At 33.1% G+C, this 27,741-nt stretch overlaps 3 protein-coding genes across 3 annotated transcripts; 1 reads left to right on the forward strand and 2 right to left on the reverse strand.

Moving 5' to 3' along the window:
* Positions 1 to 1,956: 1,956 nt before the first annotated feature.
* Positions 1,957 to 6,456, forward strand: LOC106713729 (U3 small nucleolar RNA-associated protein 6 homolog). The gene is made up of 8 exons (XM_014506575.2): positions 1,957 to 2,130; positions 2,208 to 2,520; positions 2,959 to 3,150; positions 3,522 to 3,719; positions 3,994 to 4,095; positions 5,110 to 5,316; positions 5,498 to 5,683; positions 6,024 to 6,456. Exons 1-8 carry the CDS (start codon positions 2,039 to 2,041, stop codon positions 6,432 to 6,434), a joined length of 1,701 nt encoding a protein of 566 aa, XP_014362061.2. The 5' UTR covers positions 1,957 to 2,038; the 3' UTR covers positions 6,435 to 6,456.
* Positions 6,457 to 6,598: 142 nt separating this feature from the next.
* On the reverse strand, positions 6,599 to 7,642 carry LOC106713730 (mitochondrial carrier homolog 2). Its single transcript, XM_014506577.2, has one exon. It carries the CDS (start codon positions 7,571 to 7,573, stop codon positions 6,686 to 6,688), a length of 888 nt encoding a protein of 295 aa, XP_014362063.1. The 5' UTR covers positions 7,574 to 7,642; the 3' UTR covers positions 6,599 to 6,685.
* A 466-nt stretch (positions 7,643 to 8,108) lies between these two features.
* LOC106713706 (contactin-associated protein like 5-3) lies at positions 8,109 to 27,718 on the reverse strand. The gene is made up of 29 exons (XM_045680336.1): positions 27,583 to 27,718; positions 27,027 to 27,249; positions 26,529 to 26,665; positions 26,061 to 26,212; positions 25,624 to 25,687; positions 25,170 to 25,454; positions 24,157 to 24,263; positions 22,918 to 23,532; positions 20,613 to 20,793; positions 20,179 to 20,296; positions 19,669 to 19,817; positions 19,036 to 19,238; positions 17,732 to 17,943; positions 16,516 to 16,730; positions 16,123 to 16,296; positions 14,927 to 15,152; positions 14,502 to 14,749; positions 13,628 to 14,056; positions 12,899 to 13,102; positions 12,026 to 12,243; positions 11,763 to 11,842; positions 11,561 to 11,673; positions 11,044 to 11,247; positions 10,294 to 10,484; positions 9,671 to 9,823; positions 9,477 to 9,593; positions 9,270 to 9,405; positions 8,874 to 8,998; positions 8,109 to 8,219 (listed from the first exon to the last, which is right to left on the reverse strand). The coding sequence occupies exons 1-29, from the start codon at positions 27,689 to 27,691 to the stop codon at positions 8,109 to 8,111; spliced, it is 5,499 nt and encodes a 1,832-aa protein (XP_045536292.1). The 5' UTR covers positions 27,692 to 27,718.
* Between the last annotated feature and the right edge of the window lie 23 nt (positions 27,719 to 27,741).

Raw genomic sequence — 27,741 nt, forward strand, 5'->3', positions numbered from 1 at the left:
ATAATGCGTCCACTTTATTTCTGTCCTATTAAAAATATCCATATGAATAGTATATTTTAAAAATATTTTATTTTTTCCATTTTTTGACTATAAAATATTTACGCTTGGTGCATAAATTATTGCAAAATTATCTCAATTTTTTTTTCTCCATAGCTTTTATATTGTGGAATTGTTAGTCATAAATCTAAAATAGTTTTTATTCGTAAGTTGAAAGGGAAGAGAATATAATTTAGAATTTTTGCAAATTTTTTCTATTCAGTGCTTTGCATATAAATATTTAGCTATATACAATATTTGAATATAAAACTCTTCCATTTACTTTGACTCAATATACACTAGGTGTTTGTCATTGAAATTATAGAATCGATCGGCCCAATGGCAAAAAAACTCATTGATCGGTCCAATGGGAAATATTTGTGTTTAACATATTCACTTATTGATTAAATTTAGTTAATTATTATAAGTAACATTACAGTGATTCAATTTAGTTAGTTATATAAAATACGTAGATATTGCAAAACTCTGACTATTAATGGGAAAGGTTATTTTGTATACTGAAGGTAAAATAAAAATGTAATTATTGTGAGAGTGTTTACGAAGTCGCTTGACTTTGTTCTTGCAAGTTTGCCAATTTTTAAAAATATGCTTTTTGTAATCGCTTCTTCTGTCATAGTTAAATGATAATTGTTCATGTAGTTACAATGGAAAAATATCGCTCACGGATTTTTTTTCATTTTTGACATTAGGCGCGTTTCATTTCATGCAAATATATAATTTCAATATTGCTAGTGTCGACAAAGTACATAGAAATTTAATATTATTCAATTATAGTGTATTTGATAACTTTCTTCATTTCATTTTCTGTAGATTTTGTTTGTTAATTTCGAAAACTTCCATTGGCTTTAATCCCTAACGTCAGATTTAGTAAAAAAATAAAAATAAACAAATACTTGATGGTTTGAAGATATACGAATTAGAATTTCAATTCTGTAGTATTGTTAAGTAGTTTTAAAATTTGTTTCTCTTTTATGTACTGCTCAATCTTGTTATTATATTATTTTTCTTTTATTATTGTCTTTTTTTTTGTTAATACATTCTTTATCTGTAAATAATGATATTTAATTCGCATACATTTGAAATAGCACCGATTCCTTTGTCCTGTAACGAATATTACAAAATGTATGCTGTATATTGCCTTATGTGTCAAACTTTTACATATTGTGTCCCAACATTTTTGGGTGGCAATATAGTTTTCTAGTACTGAATCATTTAATTTCATATATAATTGCAGTACCCTAATTTTATTTATTATAAATGTTTGAATCTATTAAGCTTTTTAATTATTTGTGAATCCTTCCATAGACTCATCGAGTCGTCCGTCATATTATTAAATGGTCGTGAGAGACGCGCTGGACAGAAGTCGGTGCAAGAGAATCTTGTCATCCGCTCCAGATGCAACCCTATCTCTGATGACAATCCTAATACATGACCGTATAATCTTTCCCGGCGGCTCCTTGAGCTGGATGCTAGACGCGACGAGCTTAAACCCCGACCACCTGCAGCTATCAGATATAATTATGTGAACGGTGTGCTCTCATGTCCGCATTCTGCGAGGACTTTTACAAATAAAATTGGCTACATAAGCCACATGAGAGCATACAAATGGCAAAAACCGGAGTTGAAGACAGTTGCAGTGGCCGACATCGACCAGGATTACATCATCATCATCATCCTAATACATGAGAAACAGCTCCAAGAGCGATTTATTAAGTCGAAATATCAAGATACGTTATAGAGTATATTTCGGAAAACTTTTACATTCAATATTGAAAAGACTTCACCTTCAAACAATCCACATAACTCAGATTTCATTGTCATTGATTTATCGGTGGCTGAATGTCACAGCTTCTTTTGTTGTGTTGCCTTTTGACATTAAAAACCCAAACGTCAACTTAATCTAACCTCAAATTTTCACGTTGACTTTTGTAAACATTATTCTGTTTATATCTTTAATATCAATAATAAATTAAAATAAAACATGGCAGAACAAGTAAATCAGCGTATTGAGGGAATGATAAATGAGTTGGAGCAAATGAAAAGGATAAATTTGTATGATGACGATGAAATTAAGTTAGTGTTTCATTTATGAGTTTTATTCTTAGCTTAACGTTGTAACTTTACTTTTAAACCCAATTCTTTTATTTCAGAGAAATATCACGTAAACGTAAAGAGTTTGAATATAGAATACAACGTAGAGTAAAAGAAAAGGACGATTTTGTTCACTACATAGCATATGAGCTAGCCTTATTAGAAGATATTTCGCTCAGGCGAAAGCGAGCACAACTATCTGAGAAAAGAAACGACATAGAATATGCTATAGCCAAACGTCTGAACAAGATTTTTAAACAATTCATCTATAGATTCCAAAATAATATTGAAATTTATTTTGAGTACATTAGATTTTGTAGAAGTGTTGGGTTCCATCATGCCATTTCTGGAATTATTGGTCAAATGTTACAGGTACGTGGAATTATAAAATAACATATCCAAATTACCTTTGGTATAAAATTATACTATTAACCCAAAAAGACCCATGAGGTGTAAGAGCTAACACCCTCAGTGCCGCCTTGAAATGTGATAAGAATGAGTGTAAATGCTTCTTTATTTCAAACTTTACAATTATTAAGGCTAATTATTTTTTTTTTAACTTATAAAACATTACAACAAAATAAACCCCTTTCTTTGCATTAAAAAGTATGTCCTTTCTCAGGCACTAGACTGTCTACCGAATTTCATTTAAGTCGGTTCTGTAGTTTTGGTCTAAAAGCATGATAGACAATACAGATATCACAGATTGCAGTATTAACAGCACCCAATACCAATGTGCAATGGAAATAAGTATGATCTGGTTGTCCCTTTGAGTTACAGGTGTTAACTGTGATGTATTCTAATTTGTAGGTACATGGCGACAAGCCTAAAATGTGGCAGATGGCCAGCAAGTGGGAGAGCAAAGAACAGAAGAACTATGAAAGTGCTAGAGGTTTTTTACTCAAAGGGATTCATAGGCACCCAGAGTCTGATATTCTTTATTTGGATCTGTTTGAAATTGAACTCATTCTTGCTTTTAAATCTAAAGATGATGAACAAAAGGTATTCTATTCTAAATATTTTATAGACATAATTGTATACATGAGCTATATTTGCATTCATCTGATTTTTTTGAAACAATTGTTTTTTATAAGAATGCATTTTTCCGCTGAAATACCTGGTAGAAAAAGTTTTTCTATCTCTGAGATGAATAATTTCTTAACGATTAGACTGATTCAGTCAACCCGTGAACATGGCGCATGTAACTGTGCCGAAATATCGGGAGCTCAAATAGCCTAATCGTGGTAAGAATCCCGTTTCTTACAAACAGTATATTAGTAAAAACCTCGAAAGTTTGAAGTTATATATAATAATCTAAACCTTCAATTTCCTATTTCTAAAAAAAAACATTAAATTCATACAAATGCTTCCAGGAAGTTTGCATTAAAAGGGCTGATGTTGTATGGAGGAATGGTATGAAGACTATTGATGACATCGCTTTCCTTTTTAAAGTTTGTGATTTAGCTATGAAGTGTGGAGTAGAACAGTTGGTCAAGAGTATTAAAGATGAGATATGGTCTAAAAGAGACAACAAAGAAGTATGGATTTACATTGCAAATAAAGAATTGGAGGTATTGTAATGAACATTTTATTATACACCTTTAGTTTTATGACATTATGTAAGAGTATTTTTATTGTTACTAGACCTAAAACTTCTCTGGTATCTTAAGGATACCATACATAAATGTAATCAAAATCTGTTCATTGGTTTGTGAATGGATAAGACTCAAACATACATTGATTTTTAAATATTAAAATAATGTTTGAACTCTTATTACAACATGTATGTAAGTATATATCAATTTCAAGTTATTGTATTTTGGAATGTAATAAATATATTTTCAGGGTTACCATTGGGAAGAAATTGAAGAATACATTAATGAAGATTATTATTTTCCAAAGGAAATTAAAAATTATATTTGTATATACGAAGAGGCACTGCAACAGGTTAGTGAATCTTGCTTTGATTTTTAAAATCTATATATTTAAAAGAATGTCGTGTTAGTTACACTATTTATAACTCAAGAACGGCTGAATCGATTTGACTGAAAATTGGTGGGCAGTTAGCTTGGAACCAGGAAACGGACATAGGATAATTTTTACCCCGTTTTCTATTTTTTATTCCGCGCGGACGGAGTCGCGAGTAAAAGCTAGTTTTATTATAAAATAACCTATAATTAGAAACAACACATAAAATTTTATGTTAAGTTTGTCATCATTTTGAACTTGTAATATTTATTATTAAATAATTACAGTAGACCTGCAGTTATTATAAATATTTTGTAGGGCAATGTTGAACTATTGAATCTATCGGGTTATAAGGTACTGCCTAAGATTTATAGTTTGGCATTTTTTTTATAAAAGAGTTCCTTGTAATCGGGAAGGGGAAGTGAACTGGGCGGAGGAGGGCTTAGAAATTATTTAGCTTAGGGCTTATACAAATAGAAAATTACGCATAAAAATCATAATATGAATTAATCAATTTATGACGCATGAAAATGGACGTGTCTGATAAAGAATCGCCGGATTACCAACGGGTCGACTGTATTTTAATTTAAAATTATAATTAAAAATGCTGACACATTTAACTTCAGCACTTTTTCGTTGATCATATCAGATATGCTGATACTGATGCTGATATATTAATCATATTATTTTCTTTTAAATTAGACTGTTTCCTGTATTTCAAGTTTTTTTTTACTTTTTGTTTTAATGGAATGTTTGGATGGATTGATGATAGAATGCTTCAATGGATGTGATGAAATATGAAACATATATAGATTTCAAGTATAGTCATGTAGACTACTAATCATTGGTTTCTGAGAACAAATTGTATAAACATTTGACAAAACAGTGATAACAATATGTTTTAAACCGGGATTTTGGTCTCAGAAATCCACGATAAGTCGTTCTTTTAATACGCGTCTATTGTTCTTATAGATTTGTCACACTTTTTTGTAGTTTCCAGATGAGAAATTGTGCACGAAATTCATTCATGGCTTATTGAGGCTAAATGATGCATCGTGTACAGATCTGCAGAAAATTCGAGTTGTAAAACATGCATGGATGTTTGGCCACGAGAATGGAGTGTTGTCAAATGATATGTACGCTTTCGGAATAGAATTATTGAAGTTTGAAAATACATTATCACCTGAGGATTTTAAAAAGGTATGAGTAACTTTGAAAAAAAAATTAGTAGTGATACAATAGCAGCATTGTTATTAAGTTTTTAGGATTGTGCCGTTATCTTCTGGTAATGTAATCTGTAATCTTTACCAATTATGAGGCATTGTTTTTGTTATTTGATTATTATTGCATTTATATACTAACTAAATGTTTTTTTCTTTAGATTATAGATTCAGCGCTGGCTAAAAATCCTCATGTTCGATTTTTATGGGAAGAAAAATTCCTTTTAAATTATAAAGATGAAAAACAACAATTGTTAATAATGAAGGATGCTGGAAAAGTTTTAAAAGCTGATGATTACTTGCATCTTTGGAATGTATTGTTGGATAACATACAAACAAGTGAAGCTGTGAGTATTTATGATTGGGGAAAAAAATTGTTGACCTCATTTTCACCAAAGGTATTATAAGAACAACAGGTGATGAGGCTAAAGATTGTGTTGTACCAACAATTTGTTTGCTGGGTGGTAAAAATGATTAAGTTTTAACACATTCAGTGCCGTCTAATTTAGGATGAATTTAATGTGTGAAAATTGTAATATCACTGAATGTATTAATATGTAGATTCGTAATCTTAGGATAGAGGCTAAGACTAATTATAATGTTTCTCAAGATAACACAAGCAAATAGAATTTCCTTACACAATTTAACAAAACATATTGTTCCAAATTTAATGTTTTTGTTTTTCAGCTTAAAAATTGTTATGAGAAATTTAAAAATTGTGAAGAAGCTGTATTACTAGCAATTAAACCTAAACTTCTTAACAAAATGTATAAGTGTAGTGGATTGAAAGCAACAAGGGATTTGTATGAAGAATTCATCAGAACTCCACCAACACAGGTTGAGGTTCACACTGTTATGATAGATATAGAGAAATCACAACAGAAGCCAAATTTGAAAAATATTAGAAAATACTTTGAATGTTTGGTTCAACATCATGGCGCAAGTAGCATACAAGTCTGGACAGACTATATTAATTTTGAAATACAAAATGGTAGTCCTCAAAATTCACCAGCAATCTACAGAAGAGCAATAGCTGTGCTGAAGAAAGAATTAGTAGATGAGTTTATTAAAAATCAAACATTATCAAGAATAAAGTAGACATTTGTTTTATTTTGTAATCGGTTAATAATAAATAATAATCAGGAACAAAATATAATTTATTACAACCACACTTTTATGTCAACAATCTAGCAAAGGTACTAAGTAGTACAACCTTTATATTAAAAGTATTTACAATTATCAATAACATTAAAATTTTCTACAAGTTGAATCTCTACTTGGTGATTGTGGATAACACTTAAGCAAATAAACACACAGATAAATGCAATGTTATATTCATATTCCTGCAATTACTGCATAGCTGCAATCGGTGCTATATAGTACCTGAAGATTAGTGAGGAACCACGCTTATGTTGCTTGTTTCGGAGCAGGTCTCTCCAGCACACTTGCCAGGATGTATACTTTGGCATTGCGGGAGGATTGCCTGCTTTGAGGCTCGATCCTGCCACAGCCATACAAGTAGATACCACCACAAGAGGATATGTTAGAGTGCTAGTTATGAATGTAAGTATTGGTACAGTATAATAACGGAGGTCTTTAGTTTTCACAAAATACTTATTGACATAGTATGCCAGTACTCCTGTCACTGCTATGCAAGTCAAATCTCCCAGTAGTTTTGGAATCAATCCATGGAAGAAACCAAGTATGCCATCATCCTTGTAAATAGATACTATAGTTCCAAGCAATGTGTTATAGTCCTCTTCTTTCCCAATAAAAGAAGCCATCATTCTTACAGAGACAACATGGAAGGGATACGACACTATAACGGAGGCAGTGTGCATAATCATATCACGACGACCCATTTTCACGTAGTCCTCTAACTTAGGCTCATCGTCAGTTATAATATTCGGTGGGTCGCTAATTTCAGGCAAGTCAATGCCGCACACTTTGATTACCTTAGATGAGAGTTGGCTTGATGCTATTAACCCAAGGATCCGCGCCGATAGGCCCCTGTAGCAGCCGAAGTAGCCGTCTGATGCTTTGATAAATTTTATATATTGGAACACATTAGGTAATATCATAGCAGGGCGACCAAATAAAGTAGTCGACCGGCGTGGTGGCAACGGCTCGTATCCAAGCTGAATAAGAATTTTTGCATATTCCATAGGGTGGAATATTGTCGTGACAAGCAATTGCGAGTGAAGCGCTGTTACTTTTTCTTTTTCAATTTCTTCCATCTTTGCACAAACGGATTAAGAGCTTACTTCTGAAATTAAAAATGACAAATGACAGGACAATAAATGAACTTAATAACCACAGACAGACAAAAACTCACAGATAAGACAAAAGTATTTTAAAACATTATTAGTGTCTTATTTTGAATTTTCGCTGTCAGGCAAACAAATCTTATAAAAAGTGTATGTACATTGTGGATATAGGTTTATTAATGATGTGAAGGAAAATGTGATTAGAATACGATATATTTTTATGTTAAAGAATTTTTGGATCACGTGCGAAAATTCTCTATGATTTGTTTCTAAAATAAAGTAGAACAAAACATTCCAATTTTATTTCAAATTTAGTTAAAACCAAACAGGACTAATAGTATTAAATCTTCCATTACCTCAATATTCAAGGTCCTTTGATATGATGTTGGGATTCAAGGTTCAATACCGTCTACAAAAATAAAAAAAGGCGTGCAAAACCATAAAATGAAAAAAACATAAGACATAATAGTAAATCGTATATTAATATTTACTAATTACAATTTATTTAGGCACTCGTAATTACTTCGATTGAACTTTCTTCATCAATTTTATATGGTGATTGCGAAGGTATCACCCTTAATCCGTTATTATTTTTTTCTGACGTGTTGCTTGACTCCTGTAAAAAACATTTGCAGTTATAGTTACTAAAACTTAATTGCATCATGTACTATAAGAGATATATTGGATATCAATATTGTTATTTTGTTTTTCGACCTTCCGTTCATGGGAAATGGGAAGACATCTACTTATAAGTTATTTTTATTAGCGAATTGACAGCTGCTCATAGAAAACAGAAGAGGAGACACACAAGAACAGGATATTTCCTCTTCCTAAGTATCTCCTGCAAAGTCCACTTTCTCTTCCCATCCATTCCTTATAAGGATGTGGTAGAGAACTAAAATTACACAGACTAGTTAGACGAAATGCGGAATTGGTTCCACTTCATGCCTATCTTCTGTGTGGTCGTGGTACTACCCGGCGAGCCGGCCAATTCATGCAACAGAATTTGCTGCTGGCTACTTCTTTCTATTTCTTTGATCTTTGAAAGGCAAATCTTCTAGTATTAACAAATACTCATAGCACATTATGTCATAAAATTAGTTTATGTTAAAAAAAATTACAGATACTTTATTAACTCATATATTCGAAAGGGAGTGAGAGTAGAGAGAGAGTTAATTTCGGGCCATCCCTCTTATTCTCTTTACAAAAACAATAGAATTTATAGACAATAGAATTTTACGGTTAGACATCAATTTTGTGGCGGTTTTACCGTTTTCGTTTCAGTTTCCTCTTCGTCTTCTGTGTCTTTTTCTGAGGTATTTTCATCTTCTTCATTTTCTAATGTTTCATCTTTTTCTTCTAATGTTTCAAAAGTGACATCTTTGTCTATAATTTCTGAAAGATGACCTTATAATTATCCACAAACAGAACCGTTAAACTTTTCTATAATAATTTGAAGTCTATATTGACGGAACGGACGTCTAGATTGCTTGTTTGTTACAAGATTTATTGCGCTACACAAGTCTAACGACTAAAGTTCTTAAATATACTAGACTTCTTGGTTCTAATTGGAAAAATGGTAATTAATATTCGCCTTTACAGCTAGGAATAAAAGTTTTAGTAAAGAACAAATTATACTTTTGCCAATCGTTGATTAAAACAATACCTCTAAATCTTAAAGAACCCTTTCTGACTACTGGTTTCTCATCGCTGGTATCCACGATTACCGTCGGAGTTATATCTATTGTAACACCATTCGATTTTAATTCTTCCTTTCCTTGAACACCATCTTCTTTATTAAGCTGGAAAAACAACATAACAATAAAAAAAATATTCTTGCCAAGTTTTTTGTTGAGAGATTTTAGTTGTATACCTGTAGAAATGAGACGCTAGGTTCTTGTAATTTTATAGCTTTCTCTTTATTTCGCATTATATTTTCATCAGTTTCTTTTTCTAAGCGTAATCTATGTGCTTTGTGGGTCCTCCACATCTGTTAAATAAAACAATTGTTAACGGTAAGTTTATCTTTGCATATTTTCTTGCAATTAGTATTACGTTAAGACTCACATGTGATCCACAATAGAATAGTCCAAGCAAGAATATGACTATTAGTGCTATGAAGAATTTATCAGTATTTTCTTCTTCGGCATCGGGTTGTTGGTGTAAAGAGTCGTATGGTGCTCTCGCAGGAGGATCCTCCACCCACGTTTTATCGACACTCTGTCAATCAACAAGTTCACGTAACGGTCAATTTCCACCGTCGAATCACTTGTATAAAAACACATAATTTATCCTTCATGTTTTGAAAAAAACAAAGACAAGAGAGCTTCTTAATACAAGTATTTCGGCAGTGAACTTTCACAGCAATATTTACCTACTCACCGCTGACTGAAGATAGCTGCATAATAATTATAACTTTCTTGACGATAGTTATTATTGCTTTCCATTAATGGAATGTAATACTGCAGGTCAATTAATGTCAAATAAAACGATTGCTTATTGTGTGTAAGGGTAACCATCGCTGTTAAATCAGTTTTGGGACAGAATTGCAACACCTGATCACTTTTTAACTAAATAAGGAATGGTCATGATTAGCGATTGATTCATTGAAATAGCAGATGCCGACATTACTGACTTGAGTTTATATTTTACTTAGTTAACTTAGTTTATTGTGAAGCAGAGTAACATACGATAAGGAAGCTGCCATTATGCGTCGCCAGCTGATCGCGCTCCGGCCAAGTATCATCGAAGTCCGCGGAGCACTGTGCGCTGCGCACGCCGCGCGCGTTCACCGCGTTCACTTTCTCAGCGTCAGATCGTGTGAACAGCATGTACTCCTCTAATGGCTTCATCTCGTAGTCGTTCAGCTCAACGAATATGTCTGTATCAATAGTTTTGATTAATTCGTTAAATATCGTTCTCTACTCATGAATATTATGTCATTGAAAAAAAAGGAATTTCAGTTTTACAGCATCTTCGAAACACTTGAAAAAAATGTTGATAACTGGGGCATCAGAAATTTACATTTAATAAAACTAGAACCCGGGAAGCCCTTGATAAAGATTGCAACGAATTTGAAACTAGTTTTGGTAGGATTTCATAAATTTAATCCCCCTGTGTTACTAGGGCGTCCTAAATTCGGGTATTATAAAATTTTATTAAAATAGAGTTATGAATTTGGAATGCTTATATCATATTTTCTATATTCTATGTATAACATCGCGTGTGTTTTATATAACTACATTTTAAATCTTCATTGGAAAAATTAAAACGTTAAATTACACTCTGGCTGCAAATACGATTTTTTTATTTTTGTGAAATTGTAAAACAAGCATTACCAATATGTGAATTCTGTATATTATATAAATATTAAGGTTTTACATTGAAACAAAGAAAAAAATCTTTAATCGTACAATAACAATAAATATAAGGTTACATACTGGATAGACAGCCGTTATAACCCTTGTAAATCATGAGTCGGGGGTCAGTGGTGTTGAGACCCCCTATTTGCACTTCGTTAGAGCCCACATCAAACACCTCCCACAGACCTTGAGGCGGAAGTTTCTCGAGCGGTACCTCAATTCTGTCTATTAAGAGCTTAGCTTCTTGACCTACTCTCGTATAATACACGGTATGACGTGCTCCTGTTCGACAAATTCAATTTGTTAATTTATTAAGTGTTGTATGTAAGTTTTACCGAGAATTTCTACTGAAGAAAGACATATAAACAGATTATATATATTATTTCAAACATAATAAGAAGAAATATTTTTTATACAGATGTTATGGCAGTGGAATCCAACGGTTAAAGTACTAATGTCGGTTGACGTCAAAGAAAATGCTGTTTTTTTAGTGAATTAAAAAGATTACAATAATGTTATCTATAAGTATTTCGGCAGTGGAAACCGATTGTTAGTCAATAGTAATTTATATTTTGTACTTAGTTTTTAAATTTACCGTTTAGAAAGTTTCTATTTTTCACCTCAGCGCCATAAGCATATTCCTCTCTATCTTCCTCGAACTTAAGATATCCGTCCTGGGTTATTGCCAGAAGTAAATAGTAGCTACGTCTTAAAAAAAAACATTTTAAACAACAAACCATCAATTTTAAGAAGTATTATCTAAGTAAGTAAATCTTTTTTAACATATTCTTACTTACTTATTTTCAGTCTGTACCAATAAGAGAACTGTATTCTTCTGTCTGAGATCATTACTGGAAAATGCCAATTTTATTTTTACCTGAAAATTAAATGAATTTCACTTAAACTATTATTTTAATGTAACGATCACATTCGATTCAACTTACATAAATCTGATCAACTAAATTTTAACTAGAAGAAAGTACCAATTTGTATTTAAGTAACGAATTGCTATGCGATAAGAAATTACTACAAAAATGGAGATGAAGTCAGAGAGACTTACTTTAAGCACTGGACCTAAAAGAACGAATCGCCGCTGCAAAATACTCTCCCCATTGAAGTCAGCACCTTTCTCCTCCATACAATACTCTCCGAAGTAGCTCGTCAGCTCGCAGTCACAGCTGCTTTCCTGATTTGTAAAATCTTCAGTACAAACGCCACCATTCTTACAAGGTTCTGAGTCGCATTTCATATTACATTCTGGCAGAACTCCCGTGAGATCTAAATATACAAAGATTTATTATTACAAAATTAGAATTAAAGAAGGTACAAGAAGGAAGAGCTAATTTGAGACCATAATGCATACTGCAAAATACGGCACAGAGTGGAGGGTCATTTTAAGAAAGAGGGCCAACAAGAGGGGTCCTTAGAATTGAGTAAGATTAAAATCGGTAAAGTTGTTGTTAAAATAAGTTTTAAATAAGTTTAGAAATTCCTAACAATATCAAATTACATCGTTGGCTTAATAACAACTTAGATGCTTACTGCTTAAGCAACTTTAATGAAGTAAATACTTTTTGTTTAACGTAACTCTATTCATCCTTTACCGCGGAAGTCTTGGCTTCTATATTTACAACAACAACGATATAATGTTGTTTGTTTGCTTTCAAGTTTTGCCGATCAGCTTGTAATCCTGTTAAAGTTTTGCTAAAAAAAGACTTTCTTTCGTGTAGCTTTTAATCCTGATTTAAGCTTTGAAAACAACCTACTAAGATTAATTAAATTTTAATTCTAAGAACTTTACATCGGCTATTACTGTGCAGTTCTTCTTATAAAACTTCTAACCTACGTCAGTAAATCTGGGGTAATTTTGTATTGATAAGTGAAAGTAATTATGATGTTTCTTTGGGTTATAAAAGTTTTTTTTATGTCGTACCTTGGTCGATATTTTGCAACGCTTTCCTTGACAAGTCAACAACGTGATCTGCTATTTTGAATCCTCTTACACATCCGACGTACCCGCCTTGAGGTAAGAGATTTGCTCTCGGCGAGAGATGTAAGGAGTACTGGTCGTAACCGCCGAGGTTCATCTGGAAATAATCTGTTGGTGGTGCGGGTGGTCGTTGTGGCCGTATCACTTCTGAAAAGGCGCAATCATCGGCTTTTAATTGTACAATATGATATGCTAATAACGTAATTGATTGCTAAGAACCCTATATTTCACATACTAAACAACCAGATGGAAATGCAAGATAGAAAAGAGCTTACGTTAAATTTTTTTTTTTTTTTAAATAAACTAATCGTTACTTCAGCTTGAAACCTAGTACCCATCTTATACCCGCTTTGTGATTTAAAGAATATTAGACATGCGCATTTTTCTAGAACTATTGCTTTCCTTAGCAAATAGAGCGAACAATTACCAGTCAAGTATTTTGAAGTCCCAATTCCATCAGTGGAGAATCCTTTGTTGTAGTGCGATTCAATTTATAAACCTCTTCAACTATTTCGAAATTGTAAAACTAAAATTTGCCCGACACAAATTTAGGTGAGACAATAAACGTAAACTACCAACTCGAGTTTAAGTTCGCAATTTCTATTTACACAACTACAGCGACTACATTAGAGATAAGCTAAAATTTCAGATGTTCCGGGAAACAAAACTTACCTAATTCTGGGTTAATCCAAGGCTTATTGGTATAGTTGGATAGAAGTTTCGCTACTTTCCCGATTGTATTGTTCTTATCGTTCACGTGTAAAGTTGTCGTGTTTTCAGTTCGGATGATAGCGATCTGTACACTTTCTCCTTTATTAATTCTATCATAAGTTACATTTAATTCGATGATTTCGTCTTCATCATTGAATAGATAAATAATTTGTGTTCCATTGTGAATGAACAAATGTATGAAATTATTAAGATTGTCATTAGCGTAGAGTACTAAGGCGTTATCATCGTACGTTCTTAAATTCATTAAGACATTTTCCGTCATCATTTTCTTCAATCTGTGTTTCTCTGCATCTGTTTCGTTGTCGACTAAATAATTCTTCTTTAAATAAGCTTCTTTCGTTTGAAACGTTAGTGCCTTTTCGTTTATATCTGTGGGACGTGTTTCAAATATAACGCGGTGCGGAACATCACTAAGGATTCGACACGATGTTATGTAAGTAATAATTGCTATTGTGCATACAAGATATTTCCTATAACGTATAAGCGTTTAAGCCATTACTTTATGTAATTGCTAAAGTGTTCGTTGAGGTGATTTATAAAAGCTGTAAAATTTATTATCGTAATATCTCTCGATAAGGATGGATATAAATAACTTTATTAATGATTGCAACATTGTTTGATCTGTCGTCGATGAATTGATTTAATACAAGCGATTAGAATGTTTATACGTATTTAAAGGTTTTTATAATGTAAATTAAATTTGCTTTTAAATATTAATGACATTTACAATAAGTAGGCATTTTTCATTATTATTCTGTAATTTAGAAAAAATAAATTTCTAGAAAAAATTAAGTACATTGAGTAGGGTACTTACTTTCTTCGCAATGCACACCAAGATGAGCCCAAGGGTTTTTGCATATGCATTCATAAGTTGACCAGAGCTCTTTGCATGTCGCTTTATTCTGACACGGGTTGGGGACGCACGATGGCTTACAGTCTTTGATGATTTCCGACAAATGTACCGACATGTAACTGTATATGTCGAGAACTTCTCCGTTCACGACCAAACCTCTGAAACAGCCTATTAACCCTTGATGTACCGCGGATTTTTTTAAATGATCCCTGAAATTTTGGATGGAAACAACTTAATAATCATGATTTCATTAAATAAGATGTATAAATATTTCTAGGTTAAAAAGAATGTCCTTTTCTACTATTTTGCGAATTTCGTTTGGAATAGAATGACGTGAATTCTTTAATTATATGTTTAAAGTTAATTTAATTATCTAATCAACTTACGCAGTAGCACCACCTATAAACATTGATCCCTCAAATGGACCGAATTCTTCTTCTTGCAGTAAATTCAGCATTTGGTATTCCGTGTTCAGCATAAATCGGACATGATAGAAGTTGTAATCTATCCATATCTTGTGCCATTCTCCGCCGTTCAGTTTTCTTTTAGAGTTGATGACAAGTTTCCTTGTGGTCCCGGTGTTTAGTGTGAAATTGAATGTCAACTCGTGTTCTGTTGTTACGTAAATAAATAGAATAGAGTTAAAAAGAGTAGCTGTCAATTATCTCCTTGTACTATAACATAAACTGACCTATGTGTAAAATTATGAACCTATTTCTATCTTGTTCTACTTTGCCAGGAGTTTTTAATTAGTTTATAACTTATTTGTTAACATAGCTTTAGACACAATAAATGTGGTTTATAATTTTTTTTTTAATTTTTCACATATATATTTATAGCAAGTGCCTGCCTGTTTGTAGACTATATTAAAAGACTGTAAACAAGTTCAATTGAAATTATTTGAATCACTTAGTATCATTTTATTCCTGAATTTTGTGATGTGGTACTTGTTTTGTGTTATGTTTTTCTACTATAATACTCGTTGTTATTTTTTTAGTACAAAAAGGAATTTGTATATATTGAAATATGTTTGAAATTTTCCATACAGCAGGCTCTCGCTAGGTGTGTAATACTTTGCCAAACTCCTGGCAAAACGAACCTTTGTGTTTTTATTGGTTTAATTTATTACAGATTCGAACTTTTTTATGCTCGGCTGAGAAATATTGTTAACCGATACTTTATAACAAGGTCTGCCAATTTACATATATGTTTTGCAATCCTCAGAAATTTCAGGTTAAGTTTACAAAATGGGTTTTATTATTCTTTGTTCTAAATTCAGGCCTACATAGTAAAATATACCTACACTCGAAATTTAAACACAGGAACTTGTAAATTACAAAATATTTCCTGGAAAACATTCTTCATCATATGATAATATTTGCTGTTCATTTTAAACAATTTCAATTCACTGCAACTCAACATTTTTCCACAAAATTATAATATTTCTGATGATCACATTAAATCGTGTAATTGACTACCATTGAATGTTTCGCGTTATTTTATTTAGGTGTTCATTTCACCAGGATATAAAGACAATAAAATAAAAATATGGAAACAATAAAGAGGTTTTTCTAACACTTACCGCTAGTTAAAGCGACCATGAAAGATGGATAGTTTGGTCGTATAGGCGGCTGGAATAACAAGATGGCGCTGGTGCCTGTTGTTCTAAAACTGAATGCAATATCTCCTTTCCTCCATCCGGGCACTTCGATGTAGGATTGTGAAGTTGTAAATGTTACAACGTATCGTTGAGTATCTGTGAAATGTGAAATAAGTGAAGAATTGTAAAGTTAAGACATAGTTATATTTTTTTTTGTGACACTGCCTCTTTTTTAAATTCTTCTTTTCTCCAAATCATCCTTCAACTGTTTTTACTTACATTTGCTTTATAATTACATAGTCTAAGTAATTCTGGTTGGAAATCAGAATATAACATAAGTAACTATCTAATAAAGAGCTAGTTTAAACAACTTACTAGTCTCGACACATTCCAAAGGTCCCAGGGTGATTCTACCCTGGGCTTCTTCCGTCAAATCTTTCTGTTGTAGGAAGAACATCTCCGTGATACCAAGACTCTTCGGGTCCAGGAGGATGCCTTCATCCGCGTGCCATTTGTTCTCGTTGGCATCACAGTTGCACGACTTTGTCGGGTTCACGCAGGTCGCGTTTACTCCGCACGGACAGTAACCTCTGGAAATTAAATTTCTTTCCGATGAATGTTTGGCAAGCATTACTAACGGATAAGGTTAGGGTTAACTTCTTAAACGAGAAATGAAAATTTAGTGAGTTATTGGTGACAGATTCTTAGTTGTCATTTAAGGAATGAAAAATTATAGTTTTATCATGTAATCTGTAAAATTACATGAGAAATACATCAGTGTGTCATGTTTCTACAATTTCTTGCTTTTGTTGCTACAATTTCTGGTCGTTTGATGTTTTACCTTTACATATTATGTATTGATTTTAATTAAACACTTTACCAATATATTTCTTTCATATAAAATATGTGTTTATTGTGTCATCATCATTAGCTCACTATACGTCCCCACCGAGGGTCTCGGAGCCAGCCATATGTAAGGGGTGACTCGGTTATTGTCAACAACGCTGGCCCAGTGCGGGTTGGTTGACTTCACACATATCATTGAATTTCTTCACAGATATGTGCAGGTATACTGTATTAGATTACTGTACGTAACATGTAAGGTTAAAAGGTCAAACGAGCAGAAATTGTAACAGCTAAAGACTATCAAATTAGTAATAAAAAGGATCGCAGAATGTAATCGCATGTGGGTATTCACGATTTAATTTTCGCTAAGTATTATCGACCCTATCCGATTGCGATTATTGACTCGAAAAAGGTAGCGGTGATAAAATTTAAGGAAGGTTAAGGGTCCTATTAACGGATATGAGGGCCGAAGCCAAACTACCGAATGGTCTGCAAATTTAGTATTCATTTGTTCAATTCAATTGTTAACACAGCAATGGATTGGATGTCTTATTGTTATCGTCTTATAAATAGGTCCCTAATTTTCTTTGTACCGCACCTATAATATTATTTTGTGTCTTAGAAAATAAAAAATTCAAATTATATTGTTCTGTTTCGGAGCGGTTCATTTTAATCTGAAATAAATTAGTCGGGGAAGAATAAAGATTTTCTTAACGTTTATTTTTTATTACAATGAATTAATTACCTTTTAACATTACCCAAATAGTCAACGGTGTCGTTCGAAGAAGATATAAACCATGTAGCGCTATGCAGTTCTAGAGGCGCCATGTTACAATCGTACTTGATGTACTGACGACAGAACAAGGAATGAGAAATGAGCTCTTGTATCATTTCTGCTGTGAACTCTCTATATTTTATTTTGAAGCTAAAGTCTTGACCTGACGCCGATCGTACATCCTAGAAAGTTTAAATAATATTTGTTTTTTCTATTTTTATAATTAGATAGTGTTGACCTGTTTAGGGAAAAGTAAGGTAATGTGCCTTGTTATTGGTCACTGATAATTATAAATATTTCACACCTAGTTCTAAAAGTAGTTACGCTTCAATTAGTGATAAGAGATTATTATGAAATTTAATACTTTTTACTGTCCTTTAAACGATAATAAATTCCTCATCATCATTTTAAAATATTTATATCGTTTGCATGTTTTCGTGGCGACGATAAGACGCGTTATTTCCGTTTCAAACTTGTCATTTAACATAACAAAGTTGTATCTTAAAATATACTTGGTATTATGTCCTTTTAATGCATGTTTCGCCTTCAAGTGTTGACCTTTAAAACTTTACAGACTCTAAAGCTATAATGTTGTTTAATAAAAGCAAAGTCAGACTTTACAACACAAGGTAAAAATAAATAAAAGAACATCTAACAATAAAACTACATTAATTTAATTTAAATTATTACTTAAAGACATATAGATTTTATACGAAAAAGAAAATGAATCAAGCTCGATGCTAAGTAATGAAGGCTTTAAAATTAATTTGCAGGCAAGTCTCCACGGCTTAAAGTGCTTGAACAACCGTTAAAGGGCTTTATTGGAAAATATTGATTTTACTTTATATTTTTTCTTTGGTCTTATCGTAACTTTTAATTAGTTTTAAGAACGAATCATTGATGTGTATATAAATTAATTGATTCAAAATTGAATTTTATATTCATAAAGATGTTAATTAAAAGTTGGAATTGTACTTCTATTAGAGTATATATGTTTTGGGTTTTCTATTAAATATTTCAAAGAATTAATAAAAAAGTGACAAAATAAATATAATTTGCAAAAGTGAATGGCTTTAAATTCTGGCGTCAAAAGTTGTGTTGATAAAGTAAATATCCGATTTTCTAATTTATGGTAAAAAATTGTTGGAGACTTTACATTTTTAAACTCTACTGTATAAAAACGGAGTTAACTGTTATATTACCAAATGTAATTGAGCACATTTTTTTTTCAAGAAAAATAGATTAAGTATTTTTGAATTAACAGGTTAACTTACAACTTGGCTAGGCAGGTTATGTTCCACTACAGTAGTAGACGAATCTGCTTCGATCTGAAACTCACACTTGACGTGAGCTGGAGGGAACTTTCCATTGCCATCAATGTCTATGAGATAGACATCATTCCTTGTATACCCGAGCAGTGCTAGTTCTTCACAGGTCTTTCGAAATGTTGCGAAGTGACAATTCTCTCCGATATACCCTGAAATGTTATGTTTGTGTTAAGAAGTGAAATTATGTGCTATTTGTTAATACAAGGCGCTGTAAATGCCATTTTAGATCATATACTTACGTCTAAAATAAACAAAGCTTTTGTAGCGTGTACTTTGGTATAAGATATAAGATTAGCCAAATAAAGTTAATATTTTTCTATATTAGCTATTTCTTAATGTTAGCGACGTTATCAGATTTTTTTGTCTATATTAGATTTTTTGTTGTTTTTTTTTTTGAAAAACATTACAAGAAATGTACTAACATTTCTTGTTACCCTCCAACGAAACAATAGGATGTTACAAGCCTTCTTTAAACTATTAAAGTGAGATTCTCAGGAAGTGTTTGTTAGCGTGAAGTTTCATCGCAGAGTTTTCTGCTCACCTGTAGTTATGTAATAAGAGAAAATAATAACAAATTACCAGTGTTATCACAGTTGCATATAACTCTGTCCTCCCTGATAGAGCAGATGCCGCCATGTTCGCAAGTATTGGGTCTGGTGCAGGGATCTACGTATCGGCAGTCGTCTATCGCCACCTCGCCCACAACTCTCTCCGTGTTGATGACGAACCTTGCAACATTTTAATGCAACATTTTGAAAGTTAAGACTGAGAATATTAATTTCAAGTACAACTTATTGGATTTTATGGTCTTAATTGTACTGTAAAATATTAGAAAGGTATAATAAATGTAGCTTTACTCAGTTCAATTTATTACTTGGCTTTATCGTAATAGTCTGAACTGTTAGCGGATGTGTCTCGGATTGGATATAAAGATAAAAATGAATATAAATTCTAGACTAGATGCAGTTATGACATTGATCTTATAAAAACAAAAACTATTAGTGAACAGTTATTATGACGCGTAATTTTGTAACTTTTTTTGTAATTTCTAAATGCACCTGTTATCATTTCGTACCGTAATCGTATTACCTTGGTTCTATAGTAAGGCCGTTAATTTTAATGTTCCGCATGCATCCAATCAAGCCCAAATTCGCCGATTTTAATCCACTCCCAATCACTATTTTATCTTGAAGTTGAAAATCCAAACCTGTTTTGAGGACTAAATGTTATTTGGATGTTAATTATAATTGACTTTGAAAGTGTTATTGTTTAGGTAATGCATTAAAACAAATAAAGTATCCTAAAGAGTCTAAATTTTAAGTGTGTTTGGTTTTTTTTTTTATAGGAGAAGGGGGCAAACGAAAGAGAGGGGATTTAATGTAATGAAAATATCTCTCTTCCGCCAATTTAAGCATTTTGATGTCTATAGACACCTGTAATTTAGGTATTTTAGCAATTTTTGGTGACCGCTTCGTCGAACTCTATTAAAAATGACGTCATAGTACTTTTATTATTGCACTTACCAAACATTTGTGCGTGTTTATTATGACTGTCAACACTTAGCTTAATCCTTCCTTTCCTATAATCTAGTTCAACAGTATGCCAGTCGTTACTAACATTAAATTTAACAGACTTCAGTACTGTTACGTTGGTTCCTATATCTGGTACTAACTCAAATCTTATTTCTTCTTTCACCATTCTAACCTGAAAGGAAATTTAATCTCTTTTCTAATGCAAAAATAAGTTTGCAAAGTGATAACTCCTGTCTATAAAAATATTTTAGGCTGGTTTTACAGTCACGCGTTTCGGCAGCGCCGTCGGAGCGCGCGCGCTCGGATATGTATTGGCTGGTTTTACAGTCACGCGTTTCGGCAGCGCCGTCGGAGCGCGCGCGCTCGGATATGTATTGGGGTATTAGTAGCGTTTCAAATTCGCGCGCTTGAGCAGCGCCGTTCGTTGAACGCGTCCTATTCGCGCGGCGCGGTCGAAGCGCGCGCCGCTCGTGCGCTTCTACGGCCATTGTGCGTTTTAGTCTCACGCCGTTGAGACGTGCCGTTAGGTACTGTTGTGTACAAAATGAATCACATCGATACGGGTCGAGTAATTGACGAAGTGCGAATTAGAAGATGTTTATGGGACCCGGCCGATGATTTTTATAAGAATAATTTTATAAGGATAAGAATAAAGATCTTCGTAAAGAAAACTCTAACTTGCACAGTAATTCGTCGAAACTGCTGGTTGATAGGCGAAAATATTTATAAAATTTATAACTATTTTCTCGTAAATCAGAGAAAGATGTTACGTGTTCGCCTCTCAGTAACCTTGTAGCGTTATAAGGATCAACACCTACTGTTCTTCGACGTTTTTGTTGCCTTTTTTTCCATAAAAAGTAAATAGCCAGTACTCTAACCGCATTGCCGTTCATTTTGTATCTGTTTGTACACGACTGTCTCACAGCAGCGAAACGCGCCGTACTAATGTCGTTTTTTGGTGCACCGCTGTTCAAACGCGCGCTGTCCAACAGCGCGCTGTCCAACGGCGCGTCTAGCGGCGTGACTGTAAAACCAGCCATTGGGGTATTAGTAGCGTTTCAAATTCGCGCGCTTGAGCAGCGCCGTTCGTTGAACGCGTCCTATTCGCGCGGCGCGGTCGAAGCGCGCGCCGCTCGTGCGCTTCTACGGCCATTGTGCGTTTTAGTCTCACGCCGTTGAGACGTGCCGTTAGGTACTGTTGTGTACAAAATGAATCACATCGATACGGGTCGAGTAATTGACGAAGTGCGAATTAGAAGATGTTTATGGGACCCGGCCGATGATTTTTATAAGAATAATTTTATAAGGATAAGAATAAAGATCTTCGTAAAGAAAACTCTAACTTGCACAGTAATTCGTCGAAACTGCTGGTTGATAGGCGAAAATATTTATAAAATTTATAACTATTTTCTCGTAAATCAGAGAAAGATGTTACGTGTTCGCCTCTCAGTAACCTTGTAGCGTTATAAGGATCAACACCTACTGTTCTTCGACGTTTTTGTTGCCTTTTTTTCCATAAAAAGTAAATAGCCAGTACTCTAACCGCATTGCCGTTCATTTTTTATCTGTTTGTACACGACTGTCTCACAGCAGCGAAACGCGCCGTACTAATGTCGTTTTTTGGTGCACCGCTGTTCAAACGCGCGCTGTCCAACAGCGCGCTGTCCAACGGCGCGTCTAGCGGCGTGACTGTAAAACCAGCCTTAATCTTTGCTTATTCGAATATAAAGAGAAGGATAGCATAGTTTGTAATATTTAATATAAAAAAATGATAAATTTTACGTTCACCTTAATTTTTTCAAGGTTGATTTTTATACTCGTAGGAGTTACGGCAGAAACAAAAACTTTCCACGCCAAGCTGTCTTTTATTATTAAATTTAGATTGCCCTTTCATTTAATTCTACTATTTTATCTTTAGACATTTTATTATGTACGTAGTTAATTTATACGATATAAAATCATGCATAAGGTGTTTATAAATTGCAAAATAGATAAAACACAATTACTTGTGCTTATCTCTTGAACGTAATTTTATATTTTTATTAATATACGTGTCTTTACACGAAGACCTTGGTGACGACTACTATCGTAAAGAGCACACAATTCAATATTATGTTGTTTAGCGTTAGTTTCCACTGCGATGCTACCTGTACAATATCATATTGTTATATATTTTTTATTTCAAAGTGAACAAACTTAATGCACAGAATCTAATTTTTACTACATAAGAAATCCATCTGTTCCTCAGCTTTTTTTACATTTGAATAGGTTACAGATTCATATTGTGTTTACGTACCTCCCAATATCCTTGTCCAGTTGTTATTTGGCTGTAAGCGAGCACAGCCATATTCTTACTTGTTTTAAAGTCGAAAATCAAGTTGATACTATTGGTCTGATTCAATGGCCACCATATATGGGACGTTGCGAAAGGATAAGTTATTGGTATAACCTCTATATCGATCTCCTCGAATTCAGGATCCAGTACACCAATGTAATGTACTTTAGGATTGTTTTGCTTCAATTCATATAAAATTGACACGTCATTGTAATAAACGTATTTCAAGTTACCAGCGAAGTTATTAAAGGATTTCAATCCTTTCATTTTGTGCAAATCTGGTCCTCCGCATATGTAAATTTCTGGGTCGATACAAACGTATTTGGCATTTCCTGGCACTTCATATGTTTCTGTGACGTCATCAAGGTATACAAAAGCGTATTTTTCTTGTAATATAACTGTCAGATTGTGCCATTTGTTATTGTTTACTTTCTCTCCTAAATAATCTTCGACGGGACCGTCTCCTAAGTCTATTTGTATCGCCACCTTTTCTTGATGTATAGAGAGGGCGATGTAGTGATTTTTGTCGTCTATTTGACCGCTGGCGTAAAACAAGGCTGAATCGTCGAAACGAGTCTGTAAAGGTCGTTCAGTTGTTTACAATATGGCCGTGTAAGCGAAACCTGCTAAAACTTTTGACATTTAAATGTTCTTTAGATAATTTTAATATTGTATTAATTTAAATTTAAAATAAATAATAATATTTTAGTTGCCAAGCGTTGATACTTGCTTAACATTCGTTCGCAGTTTGCAATATGGAGTTTTTTCCGTATATTAAACTTCAAACGTCGATGACTCAGGAATAAGGCACTTGATCTGCAGGTCCTGGGTTTGAATTTCGCCATTTACCAATGTCCTTTTCGATTTAGATATGTATTTATGTGAAATCGGTGAAGGACAACATCGTGATGAACCCGTAATGGACGTAAAGAGCGTGGTTGACTATAACCCAGTCACCCTTAACTTAAGGTAGGCTCCTAGCCCCTCAGTGGGAACGTGTAGTGAGTTTGATGATACTATAAACATTATTTAATAAATTTTGATTTGTTATATTGAAGACTCTTATATTTAAATACAAAAGAAATTCGGTTTCTGTATGTGTGTATTAAAAGTTCAGCAATCTGTTTTTAATAAAATGTTTTTCATCTGATTTCATGCCATGGCAACATAATTATATTACGTGACGGTAATTAAAGATACCTTAAAATGCAGACTGACTCGTGTATTTGTGGAATGTACTCGGTCCTTCCAATCATAGACCCGATAAGACACGTAACTGGAGCCTCGCAGCGTCAGTACTGTCGCCGCTGTGAGTCGAATGATCACGTAATCCAAATACAAATTATGAATCGATTACAATTATTTGTGAAAGCGAGTGAAACGATTATTTAGGGTGTGGACACACTGGAGCGGATAAACATGTAATGCATATCTTACTAATATTTTAAATCGCAATGTTTGGATGGATGGATGTTTGTTTGAAGGTATCTCCGTAACGGTTAAACGGATCTTGATGAAATTTGGCACAGATGTAGAACATAGTCTAGAAGAACACATAGGCAACTTATTAATATTTTTTTTAAATTCCGCGTGGACGAAGTCGCTGCCGACAACTATTAAACTCATAAACATTAAGTATTTAAAGGGAAATACTAAATATTTCAACTTTCAAATCTTTTAAAACAAACAAGTTAAGTATACTAAGATGTTAAGACCTTAAATGCAACTGTTAAATAGAAAAATATTATTTTAAGCACAATAATTAGTGGTAACAGACACTTAACAAGGTATTAATACAGAATTTATTCGTAAAAAATGTAAAAAATGGACACAACCAGTTTTATTTAGATAAGTAGAATGTAACATCTATTGGTTATTCGTTTATTGTAACGGTAAATGTCTATTGGTAGACGTCGATTGACGATTTACCGTAATAATAATTGCTAGGTTTTTTATATAATGGGAACATACTATATATTTAATTTGATTAGTAGGTACCTTAAAGAGATATAACTAGAGAAAAATAGGTCGCCTTAATCTTATTAAACTTTACAACATTCGGAGATCACTGTCGCTTGCTGCTATTGTTTTCTACCATTCGCAGATAAAAAAAAGCGGCTTTGTATATTTTTTGCCATGCAATATCTTTACAATTTCATAAAAAATATGAGCGCAAAGAGCTCATGACAAGAGTTATTACAAAAGGTACTTACTAAAGACATCGCACAGTTGTTCTTCGTACAAAGTACCAAAACAGTCACATCTGTATCCATTGTACTCATTAATACATCTAGAACCTTCGAAGCACAGATTCTCTACGGTTCTACATTTATCTGAACATCCTTCATTAACATTTTCATGTTTGGTGGCAATCAGTGGCACAATAGGTAGTAAATCTGATGCTGCTTTACCAGAACTTAACACCATATCGCTGATACAACCAACAAATGATTCTATGATGTATTTTACTCCATGAAGTTTCTCTTCAGAACTTAAACCTATAATGAATTAGTTGTTTTTATTCGTAGTAAGTAGTAACATTACTAAACCCAACTAGTATATTTTAACCTAAAATGTAGACCCTAGGAATGGAAATTAGTACATTCCAAATGATTTGATACAATGTTAATTAAGTTTACTATATAGATATAATTAATATCAACTTACCTCCAATTAGTATTACAGAGGTCAGGTTGTCTGTGATGCCGTAATTTGTGTCGAAACTCAAACCCTGTGCCAAAAAAAAAGAAATGTTTATTTTTCATTTTATTTTTTTGTTTACCCAAACTTTATGAACGTGGCGAAATTTTGTTTTTATTCGGTAAATAACATGACTATTGGAATACGTATTTTACGTTATTAAGTTTACGTTTAGTTTACAAAAGAAAAAGTTTACAATAGTTTCAAATAAGTTTGTGTATAACCCTGCTTCATACTGAGACGTCATATTCTCAAATCGAAGAAATTAACAAGGTCTTCTAAGAAATAATGTTTGCGCCAGTAATTTTTTTATTTAAATATCTAAAAAAAGCAATTTTTGACAGATCGATGTCATCGACGCTCATAAACCCGAGCTTTAAACCTGGACAAAAGTTTGAACTTACTTTTAAATAGACTTCTTCTTTAAGCTGGTCGACTTTGGCGATCAGTCTCGCGCCGTGGACGTCTATGGTGACGACTACGCTGTGCCACTGGTCTCTGTTCAGAGCGCGTCCAACTGTCACTGATGTCAGATGTTTGCCAAACACATGGACAACTGGAAATGTATATTTAAATAATTTAGTTTGTGTTATTCATTAAATTAATTGCTTGTAACAACACTATCTTTTTTTGGAGAAGTTCTCACAGTTCTCTGTAGAAATAACTTATTAATAATTTGAATCAATAATTACTGCTTCAAATTTTTAGTTAGATTTTAGAGGTTTTGTAAAAAAATCCCAGAAAATCTACCAGCATTAGGTTTATCCGGCACGGCACTAAAAGTGCTTAGTTTATTTGTAGTCATAATCATTCTATTGTCATCTGTTTTAAGATATCTTTAAATGGAATTAAATATATTTTCTTTGTTTCACCTTTCAATTCTCCTTTCTCCACAATGACGTACAATGCGTACGGTTGCATTTTGAAAACTGGATTCTTAACATTGTGATAAACCAAAAGTCCGTGTGGTAATCTCGTTCGGAACTTAAACGAAATTTCTCTGCATAACCTAAAAGGAATATACAATTTAAAATATTTTTGTACAATCGTGGTTAAAAATGTTAACAGTAACAATGCTACTATTATTTGGATTAACAGTTTTTGTTTTGAAGAATTAAGAAAACAAGGAATCACTCTTCAGAAGAAACGTATTAATCTTTTTATGTTCGTGATCTATAATTTATGACATTGAGTCGTATCTCCGACTAGTAAAACGACTATTTTGTAACACCTTAGTTCATAAAATTTGAATATTTTGTACTTCAAACTTATTGCACTTTAATGTTGTCTATACAAAAGATTACTTAAAACAAAAGAAGATATAGTTAATTTAAAATTAAAACTAGATTTGATTGTTATTGGACTCTCACCTTAATTGAAATCTTTGTATGATGTCTCCGTCTAATTGTATATACGTGTTATCTTTAGCAAACATAAAAGTTTGGTGATGTCCGGACTCCGCGAAGGTTAGGAATCTATCTCTATCACTGGGGGGTATCGGCGGTATGATAGTGGCGTATGTCGATGTTGACATATTAGTCGTAGCAATACTAGACAATGTTGTTGATGATTGTACTGTTGTTTGTGGCAATGCTGGAAAGAATTTTCAAAACAATTTGAAAAGTGGAACATGTCTGTGGTATTTCACTACTACAACATTAATACATAATTGTTGTCTATTTTTTGGCAAAGGGAATTAGCGAGATGACAATATTGGTTTGAATGATTCGGCAGATCACCGACACTAATGCAGAAGGATGAAAAAGTCTGTAGTTTAAACAGTTTGCTAATTGTTACATTTTTTACACTCATATATGTATAATTTTTTTTTTCACTCAACATGTGCAAAATAAACTGCTACTAAGTTACAGTAATACGTGATAAGTAGTGAATTTATTGACTTAGAAAGAAGTAATCAAAGCGAACCTTTCTCGTCGGCCGCCAAGTCCACCGGCATGCTGCCGTCAACATCAGCTGTTCCATAGAACATCAGAAGCGCAATTAACTTCAACCCGCTTCTGTGCCACGCTGCCATGCCGCTCGATTAATGTCATTTATCTGCAATAAAGAGTCTATATTAAACTT

The sequence above is a fragment of the Papilio machaon genome, chromosome 12 (genome assembly GCF_912999745.1).
Source record: "Papilio machaon chromosome 12, ilPapMach1.1, whole genome shotgun sequence".
NCBI classification, from domain to species: Eukaryota; Metazoa; Arthropoda; class Insecta; order Lepidoptera; family Papilionidae; genus Papilio; species Papilio machaon.